The 21,620-nt window shown below is 37.2% G+C and overlaps 1 protein-coding gene across 41 annotated transcripts in view; it reads left to right on the top strand.

Moving 5' to 3' along the window:
- ANK2 (ankyrin 2) overlaps positions 1-21,620 on the top strand; it is a 306,380-nt gene that overhangs the window by 222,081 nt on the left and 62,679 nt on the right. For 21 of the 41 annotated variants that reach the window (XM_042870772.1, XM_042870775.1, XM_042870770.1 and 18 more), the window contains 6 exons: positions 1,398-1,595; positions 3,012-3,110; positions 3,215-3,313; positions 5,692-5,790; positions 8,232-8,330; positions 14,239-14,311. In XM_042870772.1, coding sequence (XP_042726706.1) covers positions 1,398-1,595; positions 3,012-3,110; positions 3,215-3,313; positions 5,692-5,790; positions 8,232-8,330; positions 14,239-14,311 — 667 coding nt within the window. Of the gene's footprint in view, positions 1-1,397; positions 1,596-3,011; positions 3,111-3,214; positions 3,314-5,691; positions 5,791-8,231; positions 8,331-14,238; positions 14,312-15,664; positions 15,746-21,620 lie in introns of all 41 variants that reach the window. The other 20 variants (XM_042870754.1, XM_042870755.1, XM_042870756.1 and 17 more) reach the window with 2 other exon arrangements.

Raw genomic sequence — 21,620 nt, 5'->3', positions numbered from 1 at the left:
AAGCCCCCCTTCCTTCTTTCCTCTCTCCTTCCTACCCCTTCTTCCCGCTGCTTTTCTCTCTGTTTCATGGAGAGCAGGAGGCAGCACCATGTCTAACACCTTCATGAGAAGGCAGCCTGGCCACAACCTCCTTTGGTACTGTAGCCAGTGCTAGTTCCATGTGGGAAGTTTCAATTCAATGTAAATTTAAACAAAAACAAACAAAACAACAACAACAAACCTCAAACAAACAAACAAGGTGTGGATGTGACTGAGTGTTGGAACAGGTTGTTCACAGAGACGTGGGATCCTTGGAAGTGGTAAAAATGCGACTAGGCCAGACCCTGAGCAATCTCATATGAATAACCACCCAACTGCACAAATTATTGTTCTTCCAAACCTTTCCTGAAAAAGAGCTACATATGTGTATGCATGCATACTTGTGCCTCTCTTTGCTCGTTTTATGTTTGTGAGTTTGAGTCATAGTTGGAGCTTACTTCAGTGTTCTGTAATATTGCAAATAATGTGTATATTATGACCACATACGTGCAGAATTCATTCTGGGATTGGAAATGGTGTTATGATTTCACAGTGTTAGGCAAAGGCTACCAAAAGGGGGAAGAATAATGAGAATTTGTGCTGTCTTCAGCGTGTTTTGTCCTGTAAGGGACTGCTGTTTTACATGCTTTCTAGAAAATGGGGCCCATCCTTGAAGTGATTATATGAGAACTTTTTACATTGATGTGCAAGAAAGGTGGCAAAAGCTACAGTTGCCACTGGATAGCTTGGTGAAGTTCCCTTTTAAGAAGATATAGACCAACCAACATCTCCACAGAGACTGTCTGATGTAATCTATTTTCATGATATTCTGCGATTCTAAATCTTCCCACTTAGTTCATTCTAAAGCGATTAAAGGTGGGAAGTTGTCTTGTTCTGAGAGGAGCAATAATGTCTTTCTGCTTTGCTTAAATGGTCAATTTGATCAGAATAACATTATTCCATATTACTGGTTCCAGCCAGAACTATGCCTCATGTATCAAAATTCCTTATGCAGACACATCTTTACCCATGCACATAATGTAATGAAGAGTGTGCATCCATTCCTTGTCACAGAGAGCATCACTCAAAAGTGAATATTTACAACATATGATATTCAAAATATAGGTTTCAAATGCAGGGTAATTTGAAGTTATCAGATTAAGAAGTCCTGTCTGCCCTAGCAAGAGCCTGCTTTTTCTAGTTGGTGTGGACAAAATAATAGATTGCAAAAGCATGCCTGCTGTTGAAAATATATTGGACTCCCAACTCTAATCATAAGGAGTAACTGAAAATAATATAGTTCTAAGATGTCTGACCTTTTAGGCTTACATGGCTCTTGTATTAATGTTACTCTTGTTTTGTTTCCTAACCTGTGTTAGAATGGATACACCCCTCTACACATTGCTGCCAAGAAAAATCAGATGCAGATAGCTACCACGCTGTTGAACTATGGGGCTGAGACCAACATTTTGACCAAACAGGGAGTGACGCCACTTCATTTAGCCTCCCAAGAAGGTCACACAGACATGGTGACATTGCTTTTGGAGAAAGGATCCAATATCCATGTGGCAACAAAGGTAACTCACAGCTGAAGACAAAGTGCTATCTATGTCAAGAGTATCCAGGAAAATACAAAACACAGTGTGGGAATGAGGTCATGTCTCAGAAATTCTCCACTTCCTTGTATGCATATTCGAGTGTCTGCAGAAGTGACAAAGGTGGGCAAACAGTAGAAATGAGGAGAGGATACATAGGAATGGCAGACAGATTGATCAGTTAACCTGTATCATGTAATTAATAACTTTACTGGGTAGCCCACTAGAGGAGCTGCGGCTGTTTGCTGTGACCAGAGAAAAATGACGTACCACCTGCTCTGGTGGAGAGGGAACGGGACAAAAGAGGCTAGATAAAATGGTTTCTGAGGCATTCAGAAAGGTGAGACAGCTGCATTTTTGTTGTGTTGTAACCTTGCCATCTATTAGCTGTGTCCTCATGGAGATAGGCATGTTCCTCAAGTTTTACATTAGATCCAAAGGATGAGAAATGTAAAATTCTGGAGTTTGCGGGTCTATGGGTTGCTTTAATTACATGTAACAGAAACCTGAGAGCTGCAGTCCAAAATAATTTAGTGCCAGCAAAGGCTCTTTATTATCATAAATCTTACTCTTTAGCCATCTTGCCAAGGTTAGGAAAAGAGGGACAAATAACATAACAACAGTATTAGTGGAGTAGTGAGTGGGAAAAAAAAACCTCCTCTGGAGGATCTGTCCAATCCTTTGGATTCTCCTATGGTTATTCTTGATGGGCCTACATGGAAGATAAGTGTAGAGAAAACCTATATTTTCATAGGTCACCAGATTTATACAGGCATATACATAACTTTTATTTACCTTAAATTGAAAGCCTGTAGTTTTTGTTCATACAAGTCAAAATGAATGGCTCAAGTCTCTCATGATCTAGCATTAATATAATATGCTATATAACCAGTAAGAAACAGTGTAGTTTTCATTTCTCTCAAAAAGTTTATTCCCTTCCTTGCTCATGGCCAAGCACCATGTGTGATCACAGTGAGCTTTCAGTTAATTACTATATCTGTTTCCTTGGCATCTTTGAGTGAGATCTGTTTCGGGATTAGTTTCTTCATTCGGACTCTTGCCTGCAGTTGCTAAGGTTCCCTCTCCCATCTGAGTGGGAGGCACAGCACGCTAATTTATTAATGGGACTCTCAGCTTCCTTAGTGACGTTATACTATAAAATCCAAGTGTGATCATTGATGCCTGAAACATTTACTCTGTCATTACGGTGATGTAATTTCTGTGGAGCTATTTGTCAGCCAGACAAAAGAAGCATCAACTCTACTTTGTTTAAAACATATATTTAGAAGTTATAGTTAGAGTCTCTCCATCTTTTAAAGATAAGCGAGAAAGGCTAGATTTGTAACCTGAAGAAGGTTTTATTTATTTATTCATTTATATTATGTATTCCATTTCCAGACTGGACTGACATCCTTACACCTTGCAGCTCAAGAGGATAAAGTGAATGTAGCTGAAATACTCACAAAACATGGTGCAAACCAAGATGCTCAGACAAAGGTAAATCATTTAGTGGCTACTTGTATCCAGTGTGCCAAAGGATGCTATCATCATAAAGGAATATTCCACTGAGCTTGCAGTTTTATTTCTATATTCTCTTGTAGCTTGGTTATACTCCTTTAATTGTGGCATGTCACTATGGAAACATCAAAATGGTGAATTTTCTTCTCAAGGAGGGAGCAAATGTCAATGCTAAAACAAAGGTAAATAATTTTGCATTGCTTTCTTGTGCTCTTAATGTGAACTTGTTTATCAAATGCTACTGATACATACCACTAAGTACCTTTTTCATTAGGAAACTAATTACTGAGTAGTAGATATCAACATTTTTTGATCTGTGGCTATAGTGGAATGCATCGTGTCTGCTGCATCACCTTTTTCAATGTTCACAAAAGAAAAGTCAGATAACTCTTTGGGATTATGTAAGGGAATTGGTATTTTTGTGTGTGTGTTTTGTTGTTTTCTCCTCCTTTTCATTTGCAACTAACAAGTTTATTTCTGATTTCATTCACACATGGCTTACATCAGTGTAATGCTGATGTGTTGCCAAACTACAATTCAGAAACTGGGTGATTTCAGATTCTCTCTGATCTGTTGGGAGAAGAGTGGGAAAAATTACTCACAATCAAAGCATGTGTGACATGACTTTGATAAAGGAAACATCAACAGTGGGATAATGCATCTTACTCAGGACAAGTTTGTTTCTGTTTTGTTTTTGTTTTTTTTTTTGATGGGGAGCTGGTTATGCTATTATCGGCTGATTCTGCTGAAGTGGAATGTAGCCAAATACTGAGTGTAATCCACAGGCTTTAGCAATTTTTTTCCAATGTAAACTGGTGTACATAACAAAAAAAATGTCATGCCTGTGGATCAAGAAGTTTATATCTCCTGAGTACACAAAAACAGAGGTTCTGGTGACTACATCAATGTATTGCACCAAAGATGTTATCACATCACTCTTATCCAGGAAGTGAAGGCTACCCTGGAGCTGGTAGTCTTCAGCATAGTTAAAGCTGATGTCAGGCAATAGCTTATTGGTATCTCTTGGGATCAGTATGAAAAAGTCTGTTGATATTGCTGATAAATGTACTTAGTATTTGTAAAATCCATACCAGATCATAAGCTCCTGGTCATTCTGGCCAGCTTTTCTGTTCCCAGCTGTCATCTTTGAGATGGATTCATTTGTCTGAGTATGACTTTTTCACTACAGCGGTCACTGTCAGCAAGAAAAGAAGCAAGTAGCAGAGCCAATTAAAAAAAAACATAAATATGCTTGCCCATCTTTCTTTAAATCACCCCAAATCAATGGGTAAAAAACAGAGATTCCAAAAGAACTGGCAACACTGCTAGAAAAACAGCTGATAAGAATTAATAAAGCAGACATTAGCAGGATCCAAATGGTCGCTGCCAAAACATTCAGCTGAGGTGTTTGTAGGCTAACTAAAGGGACATAACATACTTGCATGTTTAGTGTTAAGCCCCACTCTGGGTATTTGGGGCCACTGGACCAGATTCTGACACTAGTTCCCTCAGGTGTTTCTCTTATATAGAAAAATTTCATTAAAGTACGCAAGTATGGCAGTATGGGGCAGTGATTCTCCAAGTCTCATATCAAGGGACCAATAAAAATACGGGCAATCTGTCAGCCATTACTGTGGACTCAGTCTAAAGAGCGAATCAATCCTGGCTGGATTCAGGATAGGCATGTTACAGAATAAATTACCTCTAGTGCCTCCAGGATGCTTTATGCCATCTCCAGTGAAAAATAATACTGCTGGGTTCTGTTTTTAAATGACTGCACTGATACCGAAGATAGTAGATTTTCTTTGCTATATGATTTACAGTAAAATTCCCCTTTAATTTCCTAGTCCATATGTGTATTCTGTAATTATGAGAACTGTATCTGTTCCAAAATATCACTGTTTAATTAGTAGCATAAAGCATATATTGAGTTGCGTAAGAGATAACTGAGTGTGCCTCTCAGAGTCTGCCCTCAGGCTGTATCTAAGTGTCACTGAAACTGACTTAGTGTTTTCTCACAATATAGTTTCCACTTGCTATCAAACCAATTTCAAGTATTTTGTGATGAATTGCTTGACTGGGTTTGCACAAAAACATCTCAAATCAACTAGCTGAAGTGCACTTTGGCTGTGATTCTGTATGGAGTAACACAGAATTAATCTCTGGAGCAGATATCTATGGAGTTAAGTGTATTTGTTAATACAGAAGTTGTGCACATATTTTTCTGAGTAATTACAGCTTGGCCAGGCCTTTTGAAGTCAAGATGAAGCTAACGTTGACTGACATTTTTGATAGATGCTCTTAGCTTTTTTTAAAAGCAAATGTTATCGAATCACTGCTGTTAAAAATTATATATCTTTACATTGTCTCAAATATTTCAAAGGCAAATCTTAGGCTTCCTGTAGGAAAATGAAGATCTGAGAAGGAGAGAATGTTCTCTGCTTCAGCTATGATTCCATGTGTCTAGTATGCAAATTATGCAAATCGGATTTTCTAATCTAATTGCTGGTGATTGTTTTTCTTCTTTATTTGCTTTTATGGTAACCACCATGGACTACAGAATGGGTACACTCCTCTCCACCAAGCTGCTCAACAAGGTCACACTCACATCATTAATGTCCTTCTCCAACACGGAGCTAAGCCCAATGCAATCACCACCGTAAGTGTGAAGTGCTTGTGGGAAGTGTTTCTCTAGATAGTTCCTTTCTTTCCAGGGCTAAAGAGCCCTGATTTGGTGAAAGTTTTCTTCGTACATCTATTTGTCAGCTGTGTAAATGTAATGTTCCTTCTTCTTTTCATTATGCTCACAGGGAAGTTCATTTATAACTCACTGCAGTAAGCTAAATGTGAGATGAAGAAACTGCTTTTTGAGTTGCATTGTCAGGTTGGCCATGCCTACTTGGTTTAATTGCCTTCTGCCTTGATACTTCTGTCTCAAAATTGATATATTGCAAGAATTTTTGTATAAAAATTAAGGGCAAATCAGAACCTGGGTATTTGTGAAATCCAAATTTCTATCCCTCTCTCCATTGGATCCCTGTTTCATTTTCTTAGTAAGTTCATTGGTGTTAATGCAAAGACCATCAGTAACTTCTGGCAAAGCCTTTTCTAAGGCCAGGTAGGAATGCAACTTTCCGGTTTCATATTGATGTTGTTATTGTCCTCTACTTGGACAGTGTGAAAATGCATCCAGGAAGTTCAAAACACGTGTCCTTCCCCAGAGTTGCCCGGGTTACTATTATTCCAGCTGCATGGAATAATCTTGTGTGAAGTAATCCAAGATAGCAGTTTATGTGCCATGATACAAAATCTCAGTATCCAAGCTATGTATCAAAGATCCTAGACTGTGTTTATCGTCAAGCAAGAAACCCTTGCAGTCAGCTTCTGGGACTGAAGGTTCTACTAGGCACCTTCAGTGTTCAGTCTTCTAGTTTGGGCTGTTAAGCCGACTCTTACCCAAATCCAAGGAGAGTCTCAAGGCTCTGCCCAGGAGTTTGCGTGCCTTTTCAGGTACTAGCTCTGTTGTTCACACATTGCTACTTTTAAGTTGACGTAAGAGAATTTCAACTTGCAGCAGCTGACTAGGGGATATGGGAGTGGGATATGAGATGTTACCGTCACTTACACATTAACAGTCATGTTATTTGTTCTGTGAAGATCCTTACCAGTTCTTTTTGTGCTGCTAACTCGCAAACCCTAGGTTGCTTTACAGTTGCTGAGGTAGTCTAATGCACAGGAACTTAAACTGTAGATAACTCAACCTGGTACTGAAGGAGAGAGAAGGGCTCGGGCTGATATTCTACACACAGAGCAGCGGTATTGCAAGAGAAATCATTCTGTACAGTGGTTTTCCATGTCTCCCCTAGTAGGCCAGCATGTTGTTCTTTAATTCAAAATAATACAAAATAGTTCAAGGTGCAATTCTTTATGAAGAATCATGAAATATGCCCCTGCTCTCCACTCCCCAGGCTGAGCATTGCAGGTCCACAGACTGCCACATCACACAGAGCCATGTGACTTAGAGCAGCCTCTGCAGACACTTAAGCTGAACTGGCTGCCAGTCATGTTGGTTAGTTCTGCTGGGAAATTATACCCTCTAAAGAATTGTGAATGATTTAGCAAGTTTCTGATACTTGAAGTATTTTTATTTTTTTGTGTGTGTGTGAGAAGGTTCATTAATCTTGCTTCCTGTTGTGTCTGGCTTTTTGCTACAGAGGAAATGCTTCTTGAAATAAATTACCATGGACTCTATTTTGAGGCAGTTTGAGTAGAATTTTAAATGCAGCGAGACAGATGGCAACCTTAATTACTGTTCATTTAAAATGAAAACTTACACTCTAGGTTCATAAATTTGAATTAATAATACTTATTCTCAACCTATTTTAATGTTCTGTGTGATGAGCTGGAGATAAATACGCCTAAACAATAACTGAATTACCATTTCAATGTGTGTTTACTGAATAGCATGTATCTAATAGGCATGTATACTGCAAATAAGTTTATTTAAATGGAAAACAGTTTCCAACCCCCAAGCCTTATATAGGTTTTCATGCTTGGTACATCATCAGCTTTTGTGTACTATTACAGCATGTAAAATTGAGTTGTAAAGAGGAAAAGAATTGTATGTGGAGAATAGAGACGGAATCTTGTATTCCTCAAAACGGACTGCACCAGATAAAGCTTTAATAGTTTCAGCTAAAAGTGGAAGCTTAAGATTTTAATTTTTTTTTCTTCAGAAGAGTCTCTGTCATATAAAGCAGTTTATGCAAAATGAAACATGAACTTCTGCAGACGAGGCATTCTCTGCAGTAGAATTTGACCATCTAAGGGTTAAACCATAGCGCGCTTTTTTTTAAAATGTAGACTAGCAGGCGGATGTGTGTGTTGTGTTACCATGGTAACCAGAGCTATAGTCTTAAAGGAGTTGCAAAGACAGAGTCAGATGTAACAGTAAAAAAAAAAAGCAGTGATTTTCCTAGGCTGTGCCTTGTTTTGGATGGAAATGCTGGCTCATGCAGTGTTGAGAGTGATCTCATTGGTTCACATCACAATCCTCCCTCTCATTTCTCTCTCTCTCTTCCCTTCTCTTTTTCTCTTCAGAATGGTAACACTGCCTTAGCTATTGCTAGGCGTCTGGGATATATCTCAGTGGTCGATACGCTGAAGGTTGTTACGGAGGAGATTACTACCACCACAACTGTGAGTTTGTAGATGCATTAAAATGTCTCTGTTTTTTATTCAGAATGTTGTCTTTCTCTTCTGTGCTCAGATTCTGCACAAACCTGTTTTTATTTTCTGGTCCAAGTCCCCCTTTCTGTTTGATTTTTGCAAAAGTGCTGTAGTGCTTTCAGTATGTCTTTTAAGCATGTAGAAGTATGTGCGATACATTAGGTTTTACTGAGCCAAACAACAGATTTTATGTGCATACAGATGGAAAACAACTATTCAGGGACTGAGTAAAACTTTTTTTTTTTTTTTTTTCTGGAGATGGGTCTGAGCTGCAAACCCAAACTTTCAAGAAGTTTGTGAGCTGTTTAGATCTTTCCTTCCTCTCTGTTTGTCTTTTTACCTCTCCCTTTCAGTCTCTCCTCATGTTTCCACGTTTCTTCTAACACCTGCTGGGGCTTTAACATTGCAGCACACAATAGCAAGCTTCTTAGTGTTTGGACTGTACCAGCCATGGATTGGTGCCAAGCTTAATGTTGTTCACTAGATGGCTCTGAATCACATTGATCATTTCTTTCACTCAAATGGATCCTGTTTTTCCAAAATATGGAGGATTTTTTCTGTATGTGCTCAGTATTCTGTGTTCTTGATAATCTGTATTTTGACTTCAGAGTTCGTGAATAACAGATACTGAACATCAGCCAGATGGTACTGTTCCTTTAAGCCAGGAAAAACATACATTCTGACAATCTGGAAGGGGAGGGTTTTCTCTTCTTGGACTTCTACCTCCCATTTATGACTTTTTGCATTTAGGAAGGCAGAATGTCATAAATAGTGTATCATTCAAAAAATCAATTTTAATATATACTTCCATTACTGCATTTTATCTTGAAACCTTGTTGTAGGATCATTGTTTTTGTTTTTTAAAGCAAGAAAAACGAGAAATTTAGAAAACATATCAGATCTAAGTGTCACTTAAGGGCTTACAGATGTGAAAATCCACAGATTACTGGTAACTTTATTACTTAAAAGATGCCACTACTCGATTAGGGAAGGGGCTAGGGGAAGAAATCCAAGCTGTTTTGTAAAAATACATCCATCCCACGAAAAAAAGGAAAATAATTTTGATTTTGCTGCATACTGACAACAAGTTCTACTGATATTTATTAAGGAAGATGGAATAAAAGCAGCGTGGCATAGGGTTACAAATGGAGTGAGCCATAATTTATTAATGACCTGCAAAAATCAAATCGAGTTAGGTTTGGACAAAGAATTCCAACATAGTTCTGGAAGTCTCTTAATAAAGATTGCATGATTTTGTTAATACTTATGTTCTTATTTAATCATACAACATATCTCACATGTACATGCATAAGCACATACATATCTGTTCAAAGATTAAAAAAAAACCAACTAGATAAAACTTTTCAAGAAACATCAGCTCTGTTCTTGGGAGCAATTTTTTTATCCTCAGATGACACTTTGCTATTCTCTGTGCTGTCTTGTCACCACTTTCTATTCGTGCCTGATGAAAGTTGTAACGTCCTTTCTATTGTACGTTGCATAGCACTGTACAGCTTTGTACACTGTCATATACATGTCATGTTTTGTAATAATAAGAATTCTGCTGTGAAAAGACAGCTGTGAGTTATTTACTTTAGATAAATGTTTCTTTAAACTTAGAAAGTAGTGGACTTTTCAACCTATTACCAGATGCTTGAGGTCTATGATGGAATGAAACACTAAAACTTACTTGCATAGGTGACCTCTTAATACTTGCGTATGAGAGACATTTGAAATCTTACACTGTGTCTGTGCACAAAGCACCATTTTTAAAAGTCAGATGGGAACCCTCAATAAAATCAGCACATTTTTCAGAATTGAATTTGTCTCAATCTTACACCTTGGGGATATATAGAATCTAAACCACATTATTATTGATGATGATTACTGTTGACTAAACGTAATTTTGAACAAGTGCTATAAGGGAGGGATAAATAGCAGGTGCTCTCAGGCACTCCCTGCAATAAAATTCTCCAGACAGTAAGGGTTAGCTGTTGCTAAACCAGAGCATGGCACTTAGAACTGAAAAAAAGGAACTGTCACCATAGCTACTTCATTCTCTAAGGTTGTAGTGGAGTGATGCATGGAGGATTTTAGAGAGGTTGGTTCTTTATTGATATTCAAGTCACTGGCATTTAAGATGAGGACAACATCTTGAGTGCCAATGGTCTAACTCTGAACAAGTTTTCTTACTTACACTAGTATCAGTGAACATGAATATAAAGCAATAGAGACAACACAGTGTATGTATTTTTACTTAGTCTAAAAATGGATAGGAAGTCGATCAGAATAAGCCAGGCTTTCAAAAGGTTTACTCTGCAATTAAGTTTGGGGTTATTTGTACAAATAGACATAAACTTCCCATGGACAAATTAATACATGAGGAGCTTTAGATTTTTAATGTTGTTCTGCTGTAGAGTAAGCAGTTGCTGAATGAGCATATAGTTTTATACACATACATCTGAATTATTCTACATGAATACAATGGAAGTTTTAAATGCAGTAGCTTAAGTTGAGGTATGTAGTTGAATTCTCAGTGGTACCAAACAATGGTGATTTGAGAAATATGCACTGAGCAATTTGCAAAGTGGGCCATTCATGGGATTAGATGAGCATTTCTAATGTTGAGAGTATTTGACCTTTTTTTGACGTGTCCATAAATTAAAAAAATAATAATCTAGTGCTGTGAAAGATTTTCTCTAAACAAAAAATAAATTAATTCCCAGCTTCTGATGGGAATTTATGTAGCATTAATGATCCTATTGAATTAAGTGTTGCAGAAATGCCATTACAAAGCTTTTCTTCTGAAATATGCAAACACATCCACATTCATCGATTCTCTTTTCCAGACCTTTTACTAGTTTTAAATTATGAAATAATGTTCTTATACTGAGGGGAAAATCAGGAAATAAAATATTGCTACTTCTTTGTCAATAATAAATAATAAAAGTAATAATATCTGAGATTGTGCCTGTATAGGGGCCAGGACGCATCTAATTTCTGAATAAATTGATATTGTGATAAATAAACCTTAACTACTAGGGTCTGCAGATCTAAGTAAATACTAAGACAATATACCCAAGGTACATTTGATTTGATATTCTGTACACATAGCTTGTGACCTCTTGTGTTTGTAGCATCCTTTCACTTCTGTATTCTTCTAATGAAATTGATTTTTTACCTAAGTTGAAGTGGGGAACCAAGTTTTCTTGAATAAATTTTGGTGAGATTTTGGAAAGGGTCCAGAGGAGGGCAACTAAGATGATCAGGGGGCTGGAGCACCTCCCCTATGAGGACAGGCTGAGGGAGTTGGGCTTGTTCAGCCTGGAGAAGAGAAGGCTGCGGGGCGACCTCATTGCAGCCTATCAATACCTGAAGGGAACCTACACCCAGGAGGGGAGTAAACTCTTCAAAAGGGCTGATAACAGCAGGACTAGGGGAAATGGTTTTAAGTTGAAGGAGGGAAGATTTAGGTTGGATGTTAGGGGGAAGTTCTTTACTAGGAGAGTGGTTAGGCCCTGGAACGGGCTGCCAGGGAGGTTGTGGATGCCCCGTCCTTGGACGTGTTCAAGGCCAGGTTGGACGGGGTCCTGGGCAACCTGATCTGAATGTGTATGTTTGGTGGCCCTGCTAGGCAGGGGGGTTGGAACTACATGATCCTTGGGGTCCCTTCCAACCCGGGTGATTCTGTGATTCTGTGATTCTGTGGTCATACAACAAACTTACAAAATGAATATTTGTGACTCTCAGGCAGTACACTTTTTCCCCTTTTTTCAGAACCTGATCATCTTCTGATTTTGTTTGTCTGTTTGTTTTTCTGATTTTTCAGTTATTTTACATGAATAGCATACAGCATAGAATTTGTCTTACACTTAGATACAATTACAATGGCAATTAGAATGCTAATAAATTGGTACTTACATACATACCAGTACTTTGCTTGAAAAATATACAGCCCATTTCACTTGGTTTATTTCTTTAGCACAGTGTCAGTGATTCCTCTCATATTTAGAATGAATTGTATTGTTGAAGAGACGAGGTCAGTGTCACGTGAACAGCACCTTGCTCTGCACCTGTCACAGCTGGTTTTGACACTCTAATGCCCTACCTGCTGCCTCTCCTTTCTGTCTGAGACAAGCTATGGCAATGCAAGGTGGGACATCAGGTATATTAATGGAGGCGTTTAGTGAATATAAACTATTTTTTCAATGTGGAGCATGTGTTACAAAAAGCAACAGAAATGAATGATTTAATGAATTGTGTGTAGGAATAAATTTAGGAAGCCTAATTGGGGTTTCCATTTGAAGCAAATGTCATTGACCTTTCCCTTTATCTCAAGAGTGTGAACTGTAAACTGCTGTCATTTTAAAATACATTTTCAGAAATGTAAATCATACTCTTTAAACACATCTCCAGAGTAATCACAGTTGCTAAGTTAGTTAATTTTGGAAGTGTAGTATCTTAGAATAATCGAAAGTACCATCTTTGTCAATTTGTTAGAAATATAGAAATCTGAGGCATAATTTGGAAAGACGTGATAAGTTTGATGTCACTGGGCATTTTCCCAAAGTCGTGCTGCGTGAATTCCTCAAGATTTGGCTGACATTAATTATCACACAGATTATATGCTCTTTCACTGCTTCTGCATATAATGTTAATTTATGCTTGATAGATACCATCCCCAATAGGGAGTGAAATATGACCTCAGAGGGAGTTCCACAAGACACCTGTACTCCTGACAATCCCCTCCATGCCAGATGGGCACATCTGCTGCTACATATTTTAAAGGGATGATGTGATTTCCCTCCGCAGTTCCTCAGTAAAGCTGTCTGACTGCAGATCTGGGTGGAGCTAGGGAAATATTTATTTTGCTGTTGTGACTAATGCTGTTCTGATCACTGCTGTTATTTAAGTCCCTGGCATTTTGTCTCCGGTATTGTAACACGCTGAAGAATTTCCTTTAGACCGCTTTCTTACACGTTGCACTTTTTACACTCTTATTAAATTCTTATCTCCTTCTCTAATGTCTGTCTTGGCACTAAAAGGGTGTCCCTATTCTTAATTCAGTGCCCATGAGCATCTTGTGTTTTCTTCTGGAAGTCATTTATGCAGATCAAATCATATTAAAAAACATCTTACAACATAACCTGCTCTGTTCTCTTGCACTTAAAATGTCCTTTCAGCTCTACTTGGTCCATGCTTGCCCTCTGCCACAAAATAAGAACTTCCAAAGAACTTTGTTCTGCTGTGCATGCGATTTGGGGGAATATGCAGGATTTATTGAATGGATATAATTAATATGCAGTGTAGTCACTTTCAGGGGGAGAGGGAAGAAGGAAATGTTTCAAGTGATCTGTGTAGCTTGCTCACATCTTTTTTAGTTTAAAAATTTCACATCATTCATAACTTCATTTTCAAATGCTTTACTGTTTAATAATTTCCATATGCCACATGCAACTTTCTGAAACTCTTCTGTAGACATTACCTAATTCGTTTTAAAATCATCTTGGAAACATTGAACTGAATTGTTCTGCATGCAGCACTTATAAATAAATTTGCTCAGAGCTTGGTTTTCTTTCCACTCTAACTCTCTTTCCACTCCACTCTTTCTTTTCTCTCTAATCAGCTCAATATCTTTTGTTTTGTGTGTTGTTCTTTTCTGACAGAGCCTTATACAAATGTTAACAAATGTTACCTTATACAGTACTGAGAACAGGAACTTCTAAAATAATGATGAAGAATAATGTTAAGGGGATGGGAATCATTATAAAGTGTCTCAGCAGGTCCTACTGCTGCTGCTGTTGAAATATTCTATGATAATATTATTTGCTACTTCTTTTGGTGTTTAATTTGAGGATTAAAGGTTCTGTCTTTGCAGACTGTAACAGAGAAGCACAAGCTAAATGTACCCGAAACAATGACTGAGGTCCTGGATGTTTCAGATGAAGAAGGTGAGCAACTTTGCTAAGTTTCTATTCCACATCACTTATGCCACCTGTAATATAGGCGTAGGATAGCTGCTTAAGTACTTGGACATCTTCATTTAGCAATGCTTGATGATCTTATGTAATAACTTTTTTTTTATGATGTAGTCATTATGGCATTTGAATAAGGAAGCCAAAAATCAACCCAAGCCAGAATCCTGTTTCATTTTCACAAAAAAAAAAAAAAAAACAAAAACAAAAAACAACACCCTTACCATCTTATCTGAACCAAATCAGCAAATGAGAACATTTCTTGACATTTTAAAATTTAAATGTAATGCTCTTCTAAAGTTGAATTTGGCCTTCTCGTAAAGAGGAATTTAAGCAGTAAATATTTTGGCTCGCTGCCACTTATTTCAGATACATTTACCTAGGAGTTTTATTTAATTGGAAACATGCATGTTAGAAGATGCATAAGGTGGAAGGTGAGGAGTTTGTTCCCTAGAGGGGAGCACTTGGCACACGCAAGTCACAGATGGATATGGCATGACATAAAGTAAGAACATACTAATAACTTGGCACTTTGATCCCGGACGTTGCTGTGTGTGCAGACAAGAGGCATATGTTGTATCGCTTAGCTAAGTTCCCAAAAACTTTCTGTGAACTTCTGTAGGGACTGATAAAGTACTGTGGTTTTAAACAGAACAGAACTAAGGAAATAACTTAAAAATGTCCCTGATGAATGGCAGCTTACAAATTTTAATCACCATAGCATCTCATGAATGCACATCGTCTTGCAAAAAAAGTAATTCTAAGTTCTTTTTGATGATTAATATTATTAACTAATATTATAGTATCTTACGTATGACATTTCATTGTTGCTATTACTGTTATTATTCTTTTGTATAAATAATTTGTAGAGTGACAATATTTCGACAGATCTGAAGGTATTAGGAACACAAATTGAAGGTGTTGGTTGGTTGGTTTTGTTTCTTTTCTTCTTACAAAGAGCACAAATCTGCTTGTGCTTGTTCTAAATTGTACTGGATGTTAATGGCATTCAGATTCCTAAACTCCTCATATTATTCTGAGAATTATGCTGATTAGTGAGTTACATTCTTGAGAAAATACTGCTCCAGATACCGTTTGTTTACTTATTTTTTCTAAATGCTTGCAAAACTTCAAGTGAAAGGAACTATGTGTAATTTTTTTAATACTGAAGACCTGTAGCATCGCATTCACTTTGATTTCATTTCCTCTCATACTTGTGAACTACTCTCTAGCCATCTTAAATCTGGAAAGCATAGTGTGTTTTTCTGCTTCTGCAGAATTCATATTTAGGGCATTCTTTTTTCTCAAGTGAATTTATATGTTGCACAGCCTTTAAACACTCTGATGATGAACGCTTCAGTGATGGTAATGTATATAATGGCACAGGTGTCATTAGCAGAAATTCATGGAGTAAGAATTACAAACTTTCTCTTTTTGTTTGACTTGGTGTGTTTGTTTTTTGCGCAACAAAATGTTGTTTAGTCTGGGTTCCTAACACTGCTCCTTTTTCTTACTTTTAAAAAATGTGTCTTGGTGTGTGTTTCCTGAAAGGTGGGAGGAAGAAGAGAAACCAGAAAACCCAAGATTTATTACCTGTATTTTTAGTTAGTTGGCAGAAATTACTGTGGCCGTGCAGCATGACTAATGCTCTCCAGTGCTTTAAATTAACATTCTCTGCTTTCTGTTACTCTGTGACACATACTGTTTATCAATAGCCAGCTGATACCATAGAAGTACTTTGGCATGTTGCCTCTTAAGCCTGTGCTGAGCACTTGTACTGATGAGCACCTCTGTGATCCTGCTGTGGGTTGCCAGGCAGGTTTCCAGAGTTAAAGCTCTTCATGCCATTGTCCTTGTAAAAACAGTTTCTAGAGGCAAAACACCAAGGATGTTGCAAAAATTGGTAATGTGGATGGTATTTATCACAAGAGCATAAAATATCTGGGGGCTATTTGGAGAACTTCTTAAACAAAGATGAACCTTTTAGTGATTGCGTAGTCTTTCTCAGAGGCTAGCAAAAGGTTTCTGTAATACTTGTTCTTGACAGCTTTCAAGTGGCACAACATGTTCTGAAATAAGTTAATATGACAGAATAAACCTGTCAGCTGTAATCATACAATGATAAAGTTGAACGCAACAAGACTATTGGAGCAAATAAATATTTCAGATCCTGTTGTGGAACCTCTTTATCATGGGTGATAAGAATTCTGCATTTTGCCTGGGAAACAGTTGTTTTCTGTGGTTGGTATACTTTTACATTAGCAGTGCAGCATTCCTACTCCTAAAATCCAATCTTAGCATGAAATAAAGAACCATATAGCCTATCAAACAGTTTGGCATGTAATTATTTTCACATATCACTTTCACATTTAGCACTTCGCACTGTTACTTGGAATTGTTTACCTTTTACTGTACCTTAACATGGTTTTCCCTTTTTCCCTTTGAACACAGCAAGGTGATATTTTTATTTTAAAATTGCTTTTGATTTGATTTTTTTTTAAATTAGATTATTGTTTTTTTTTTTAATGTTGTGTCAGAGTTAAGTACAGAAGCAGGTGTGCCTTGTTATGAGTACACACATGCACATGTGGCTTTTTGCTGCTACTTTCAGTGTACTGTATTCAACCACAAAGAAAGAAGGAAAGAAGGAAAGAAGGAAAGGTTAAGAATATGGTTCTCCTCAAGAATTAGGACAGCAGTTCAGATTCTTACAGGTGTAGATGTTAAGTGATGTGATTCCTGAAACCTGTGTCTGTGCCAGAAGAGTTGCCTTGCATGGATACAGGGGTAAAGGAAAGAAATGTGCATTTTTATCACTGTATGTGGTTTTGTCATTTGTCTGTATTACTACAGTGTGTAGTTTCTTTAAAACTGTTGCTACAAAGGAAGTAATTTGTACTTGATGTGTCCATACAGCAGTAAAGGACAATTGCTGCAAAATATCATTTAAAGTGTATTTGAGTGAAATCTGCAGATTTATTGAAAGTAAGCACATGCAGATGTTTCTGTTAGGACTGAGCCAGTGCAGACACACTGTGAAATCTACGTTTACTTTTTTTTCTTCATACGTTAATATTGTATTGAGGAGCATGTTGCTGCTTGTCTGTACTCACTTCTTATATTACTTTAATGGCAAAAGAACTTCATGGACTACATGATTTACCTTTGTGATGCCCATCTGAGACAGAACAAGAAGTGTAGCTCTCCATTTGGAACTTGCAGTACTGACCAGTAAAATAGGTTATTGAAGAGCTCTTGTTTATGTCTATCTGGATTTCCTTATCTCCAATTCAGTTTTCAATCCAATTAACTTCGAACAGCTTTGGTTTCACTGTCCCTTTGAGAATAAGTTCATAAGTGTATACACACATTTCTACATCGTCTTTTATGTCAGCACAAATATTTCAGCGTGTAGTTCTGACAAGCTATTTTTTTTTGGACAGACTATTCTGCAGGCAGAATGGAGTAGAAAAGGTGAAATAGAAGGTGAGATACTATTGTAGCAATAACATGCCAGAGGAGGCAGTTCACACTGCACAGATCTTAATTGTGATCTTTCAATTGCGGAAAAGGTTTAGACAAGAATTGAGCATGCTATCATGTGAAAATAATCAATGTAGTCTCAAAAATGAGATGGAATCTTAATAGCCAAATTTAAAGCATCCCTCTTAAGAGGAGTGCTTGTCTGAAGGTTGGTAAAGATTTATCACAGTGCCTGGTTGAGACACGAAGTGTTGTGTTGTAACTTCATATTTCCTGGAAAAATAAAACAACCTACAAGTAATAATCTTAAAAATAAGGTCAGTGATACATTAAATTTGTTAAAGTGTTCCTAAAAATAGAAATAGCATCATGTCCTTAAATGATTTAAAAGATCAAATATAAATGCGTACAGTAGTGACAAAAAAGGTTTTTTTTTCTTTTTTTTTCTTACATGGTATTGTTGACATTATTTATTTATAATATATTTTTTATCCTTCTACCTGAGCAAAAGGAACATTTCCTTATTTATTTAGCCTCTATGTATCAGACGTGCTAATGAAACAGCAAATTTGAGAATTGGTTGCCTTTTTTTGTCTGCATCTTGTCAATGCAAAAGATTCTCAGTATGATAGTAAAGTGATCAGTTTTTCTCCTGTAGCTTTATTGATATTATTGCTAGGAGCTGTAAAGGAAAAAAAAAAACACAACAAAGACTTATTTGGATTTGTCCATTGAAATCTTTCAGACAGAATATAGCTTTTTTTAGTATCTGGTATTGTCATTACAAAGGAATTAAACTTGCTTTTGTTAGGATAGAATCTGCTAAAGATTGCTCACTTGTCAACATTTTAGCAATGAAAAATTGGAGTTTGTGGGTAGGTAGCAAAAATGTTGGCAAGTTTTAAAGAAACTGGTATTCTTAATTTGCTTCGATGTTATTGACAGAAAATAGAATTAACCAAATTAGCAGAGAAATCTGCAGGCGTGACCGAAAGTACAGACACATTTTTTTGTGCAAAGAAGGAATAATGCATGTGCATGACTGGAGGACAGTACTGTATTTACTTATAGATTCTGTTCTAAATCATTACTGTATGAGCAATGTTGAGCACTGAATTATTTTCTTCAGAGACTGAAGTTAGAGAAAGACCTGCAATAGATTCTTAAGTGTATCTTAATCAGCATGTTAAAAGTGTATCTTAATGTTAAAAGTGTATCTGAAGTGTATCTTAATCAGCATGTTAAATAGGGAAAATGTATTTTTGACTGGTATTTCCCATCTGATCTAAATATGTCTTTAAAGCTACTGGATGTTATTGCTACTCATCACTGACAGAAACCAGCTGCTTTTACATTTACATTAATCTGAATTAGCTAAATATTTTCCCAAGCAGAGTAATATTACCCATTCTGTGCATAGTGGATATCTAGGTTGGCTGTTCCTTCTGGAATGAGATTGGCTGTGAAAAGTGACTTGGGTATCAGTATACAACATTTTACAAATCTTTTAAGAACTGCTACATATAAGAGAGGTACTTGCCATATGAATTTCACAAAGGCAAAATGAGCGAGTATTTTATGTCTCTCTTAAGAAGGAAAAGACCTTTGGTCTTTTCACTTCAACAAGTGTAAAATTTTGGTCACAGATGCCCATACAACTAGGGCAAGCTTTCCTTGCTTAGTGTCTGGTGTGTTTCATGTTGTGAGAAATTTTACTATTTCACAGTTAATACTTACCTGATGTACGCTGCATTTTCTTCTTTCATGAGAAAAAATCATTACTCTGGTGGAAAAAAACAAACAAAAAACCCCACAACTAAATCACTTCTCTGTCACTTTCTCCAATGTGTTCTTTTAGTAGTATTTTCTCCTCAGAATTCTTTATGGGGTTTGGTTTGTTACTCTTCTTGTAAACCATGCAAGGAACTCATTCAAGTCCCCAGTTGACTGTATATTACATGGTAGCCCCACCACACCTCAGGCTTGTCATCATGCCAGTTAATATCTATGACCTTCCAAGGTTTCTGTGGCTTAGAGAGGTGGGAATAGCTTGTCTCAGTTCCAAAAAGACAGTACTTTTATTCTTTGTTACCTAGATCCAACATAACAGCTTTACAAATACCATAACTATTAGCTCTTGTAATTCAGGGAAGCTCCAAGAGTGTGGGAGCCATTAAACTTTAGGAAACTGGAGGTGTCCAAGGCAAGTGTCAGGGAAAGTATGTTATGCATTTCTTTTAAGAAGCTTACATCAGGGCTTAATATTGCATTAAAAAAAAATCATGCTTGCCATAGCTGCCCCATCTCCATCTGTTGCTTTTAAGAAGCAGCACATATCTGAGGAGCTGTAGACTTATCTGCACGATGCAGAGAAAACAGTAATTTTGGCAAATTCATATAGTTGCATGTGGCTTTAAAAACATCTATTTAAGGTAGTTTCTGTCACAAGTCTCTTTCTTTTATTTTTTAACATATATTTTTTTGTTTATTTTGTGAGAAACCACTCCAAAGGAATTCTTATACAGAAGTTATCTTTTGCAATTCACTTGAATTGCAGAACACTGTAGGAGCAACCTTTGTTGCTGCTTCCCAAAAAGGGTTGGTGCTGTAGCTGTATAGCTAGAATGGTGTGGTAGATTTAAAACTGCTTACTTGATCAAACATTTGTATAGTTCCCTGATGACAGTAGGTAGCATAATTTGGGGGAAGGGGAATCTCTTCATTTTTAGAAATATTAATCAAGCATTTTTTCAATCCAGCTAATGGTGACTTACCAAGCTAGGGGTTGAATGTGGCTGCATGCCCCAAAGCTGTCTCTTTAAAGTTGTCTCTTTAATGTTAGTTTGCACTTAAAGAAAAATTTTGTTTAAAGATTGCAAAGTGTTTGCCGACTGTTTTTTAATTTAATCCGTTACTTATGTATGAAATAACCATTCCCTTTTCAGAACTGAGGAAAACCGGGAAGGTAAGGACAGGAATATCAGTGTGAGCTTCCAGTTCAGGTGATTCAATAAAATTCTCTATGTTCAGCCAGACTGTCACTGAAGGAGCAGATCTGTGGTCTCGGCATGGAGCCTGTTTCTCTTAGTAGAGCATTACATGATTCATGATGCTCAAAACTTGTGTGAGGCTCCACTCAAGTGGCATGAAGGTCAGCAGTACGGTGATGTGATTGCTGCTTTTTAAATTCAGCTTCTGTGGCAGCTGTGTCTTTAAGGTTCAATGTCTTTTGGGTTGATGAGAAACAAAAGGAGTTTTTTGGGAGTGCATTTCCAGCACAAAACACAGTGGAGTGGAAAACTCCCCACCTCATGATTGCACATCATGATGCAGAACTGTGTTGGGATTTCTGGTCAGGTCAACTGCGTGATGTTGCTGCTGACATAATAGCTCCTGCTGTGAGACAGTTTGTTTGCTGAGGTACAACACTGAATCACTGGCTTCAGTTTTTCTGAACCTGTGCGAGAATGAACAGCTCTACACTCTGGTATATGTGCATTCACGAGCCCTAGAAGCTCGGTGCTCATCTTCTCTGCTTGAAGTAGTTATGCCTTTGGTTGGCTTGATCATGGCAAATATAAATTTAAGACTAAAAGGTTGCTGCTAACAACCATTAACATAGCTTTCACTTGCCCAGTTTTGGTTTCTGAATTAGGTTTTCCTGGAATTAAGCATAATAGTATTTAAGTCTTAAAGTTTATTGAATTTTTCTGTTCTGATTCTCAGATTTGCTCTCTTCTTTTACCTCTGTACCTAGTTTTTTTCTCCTTTTTCCTGTCTTCACTTTTGAAGCTGATCAGGA

The sequence above is a fragment of the Lagopus leucura genome, unplaced genomic scaffold (assembly GCF_019238085.1).
Source record: "Lagopus leucura isolate 7727_CA_CO unplaced genomic scaffold, USGS_WTPT01 Super-Scaffold_100004, whole genome shotgun sequence".
Classification (NCBI taxonomy): domain Eukaryota; kingdom Metazoa; phylum Chordata; class Aves; order Galliformes; family Phasianidae; genus Lagopus; species Lagopus leucura.
Note: the sequence above shows the minus strand (reverse complement) of the source record. Positions and strands in the feature narration are given on the sequence as shown.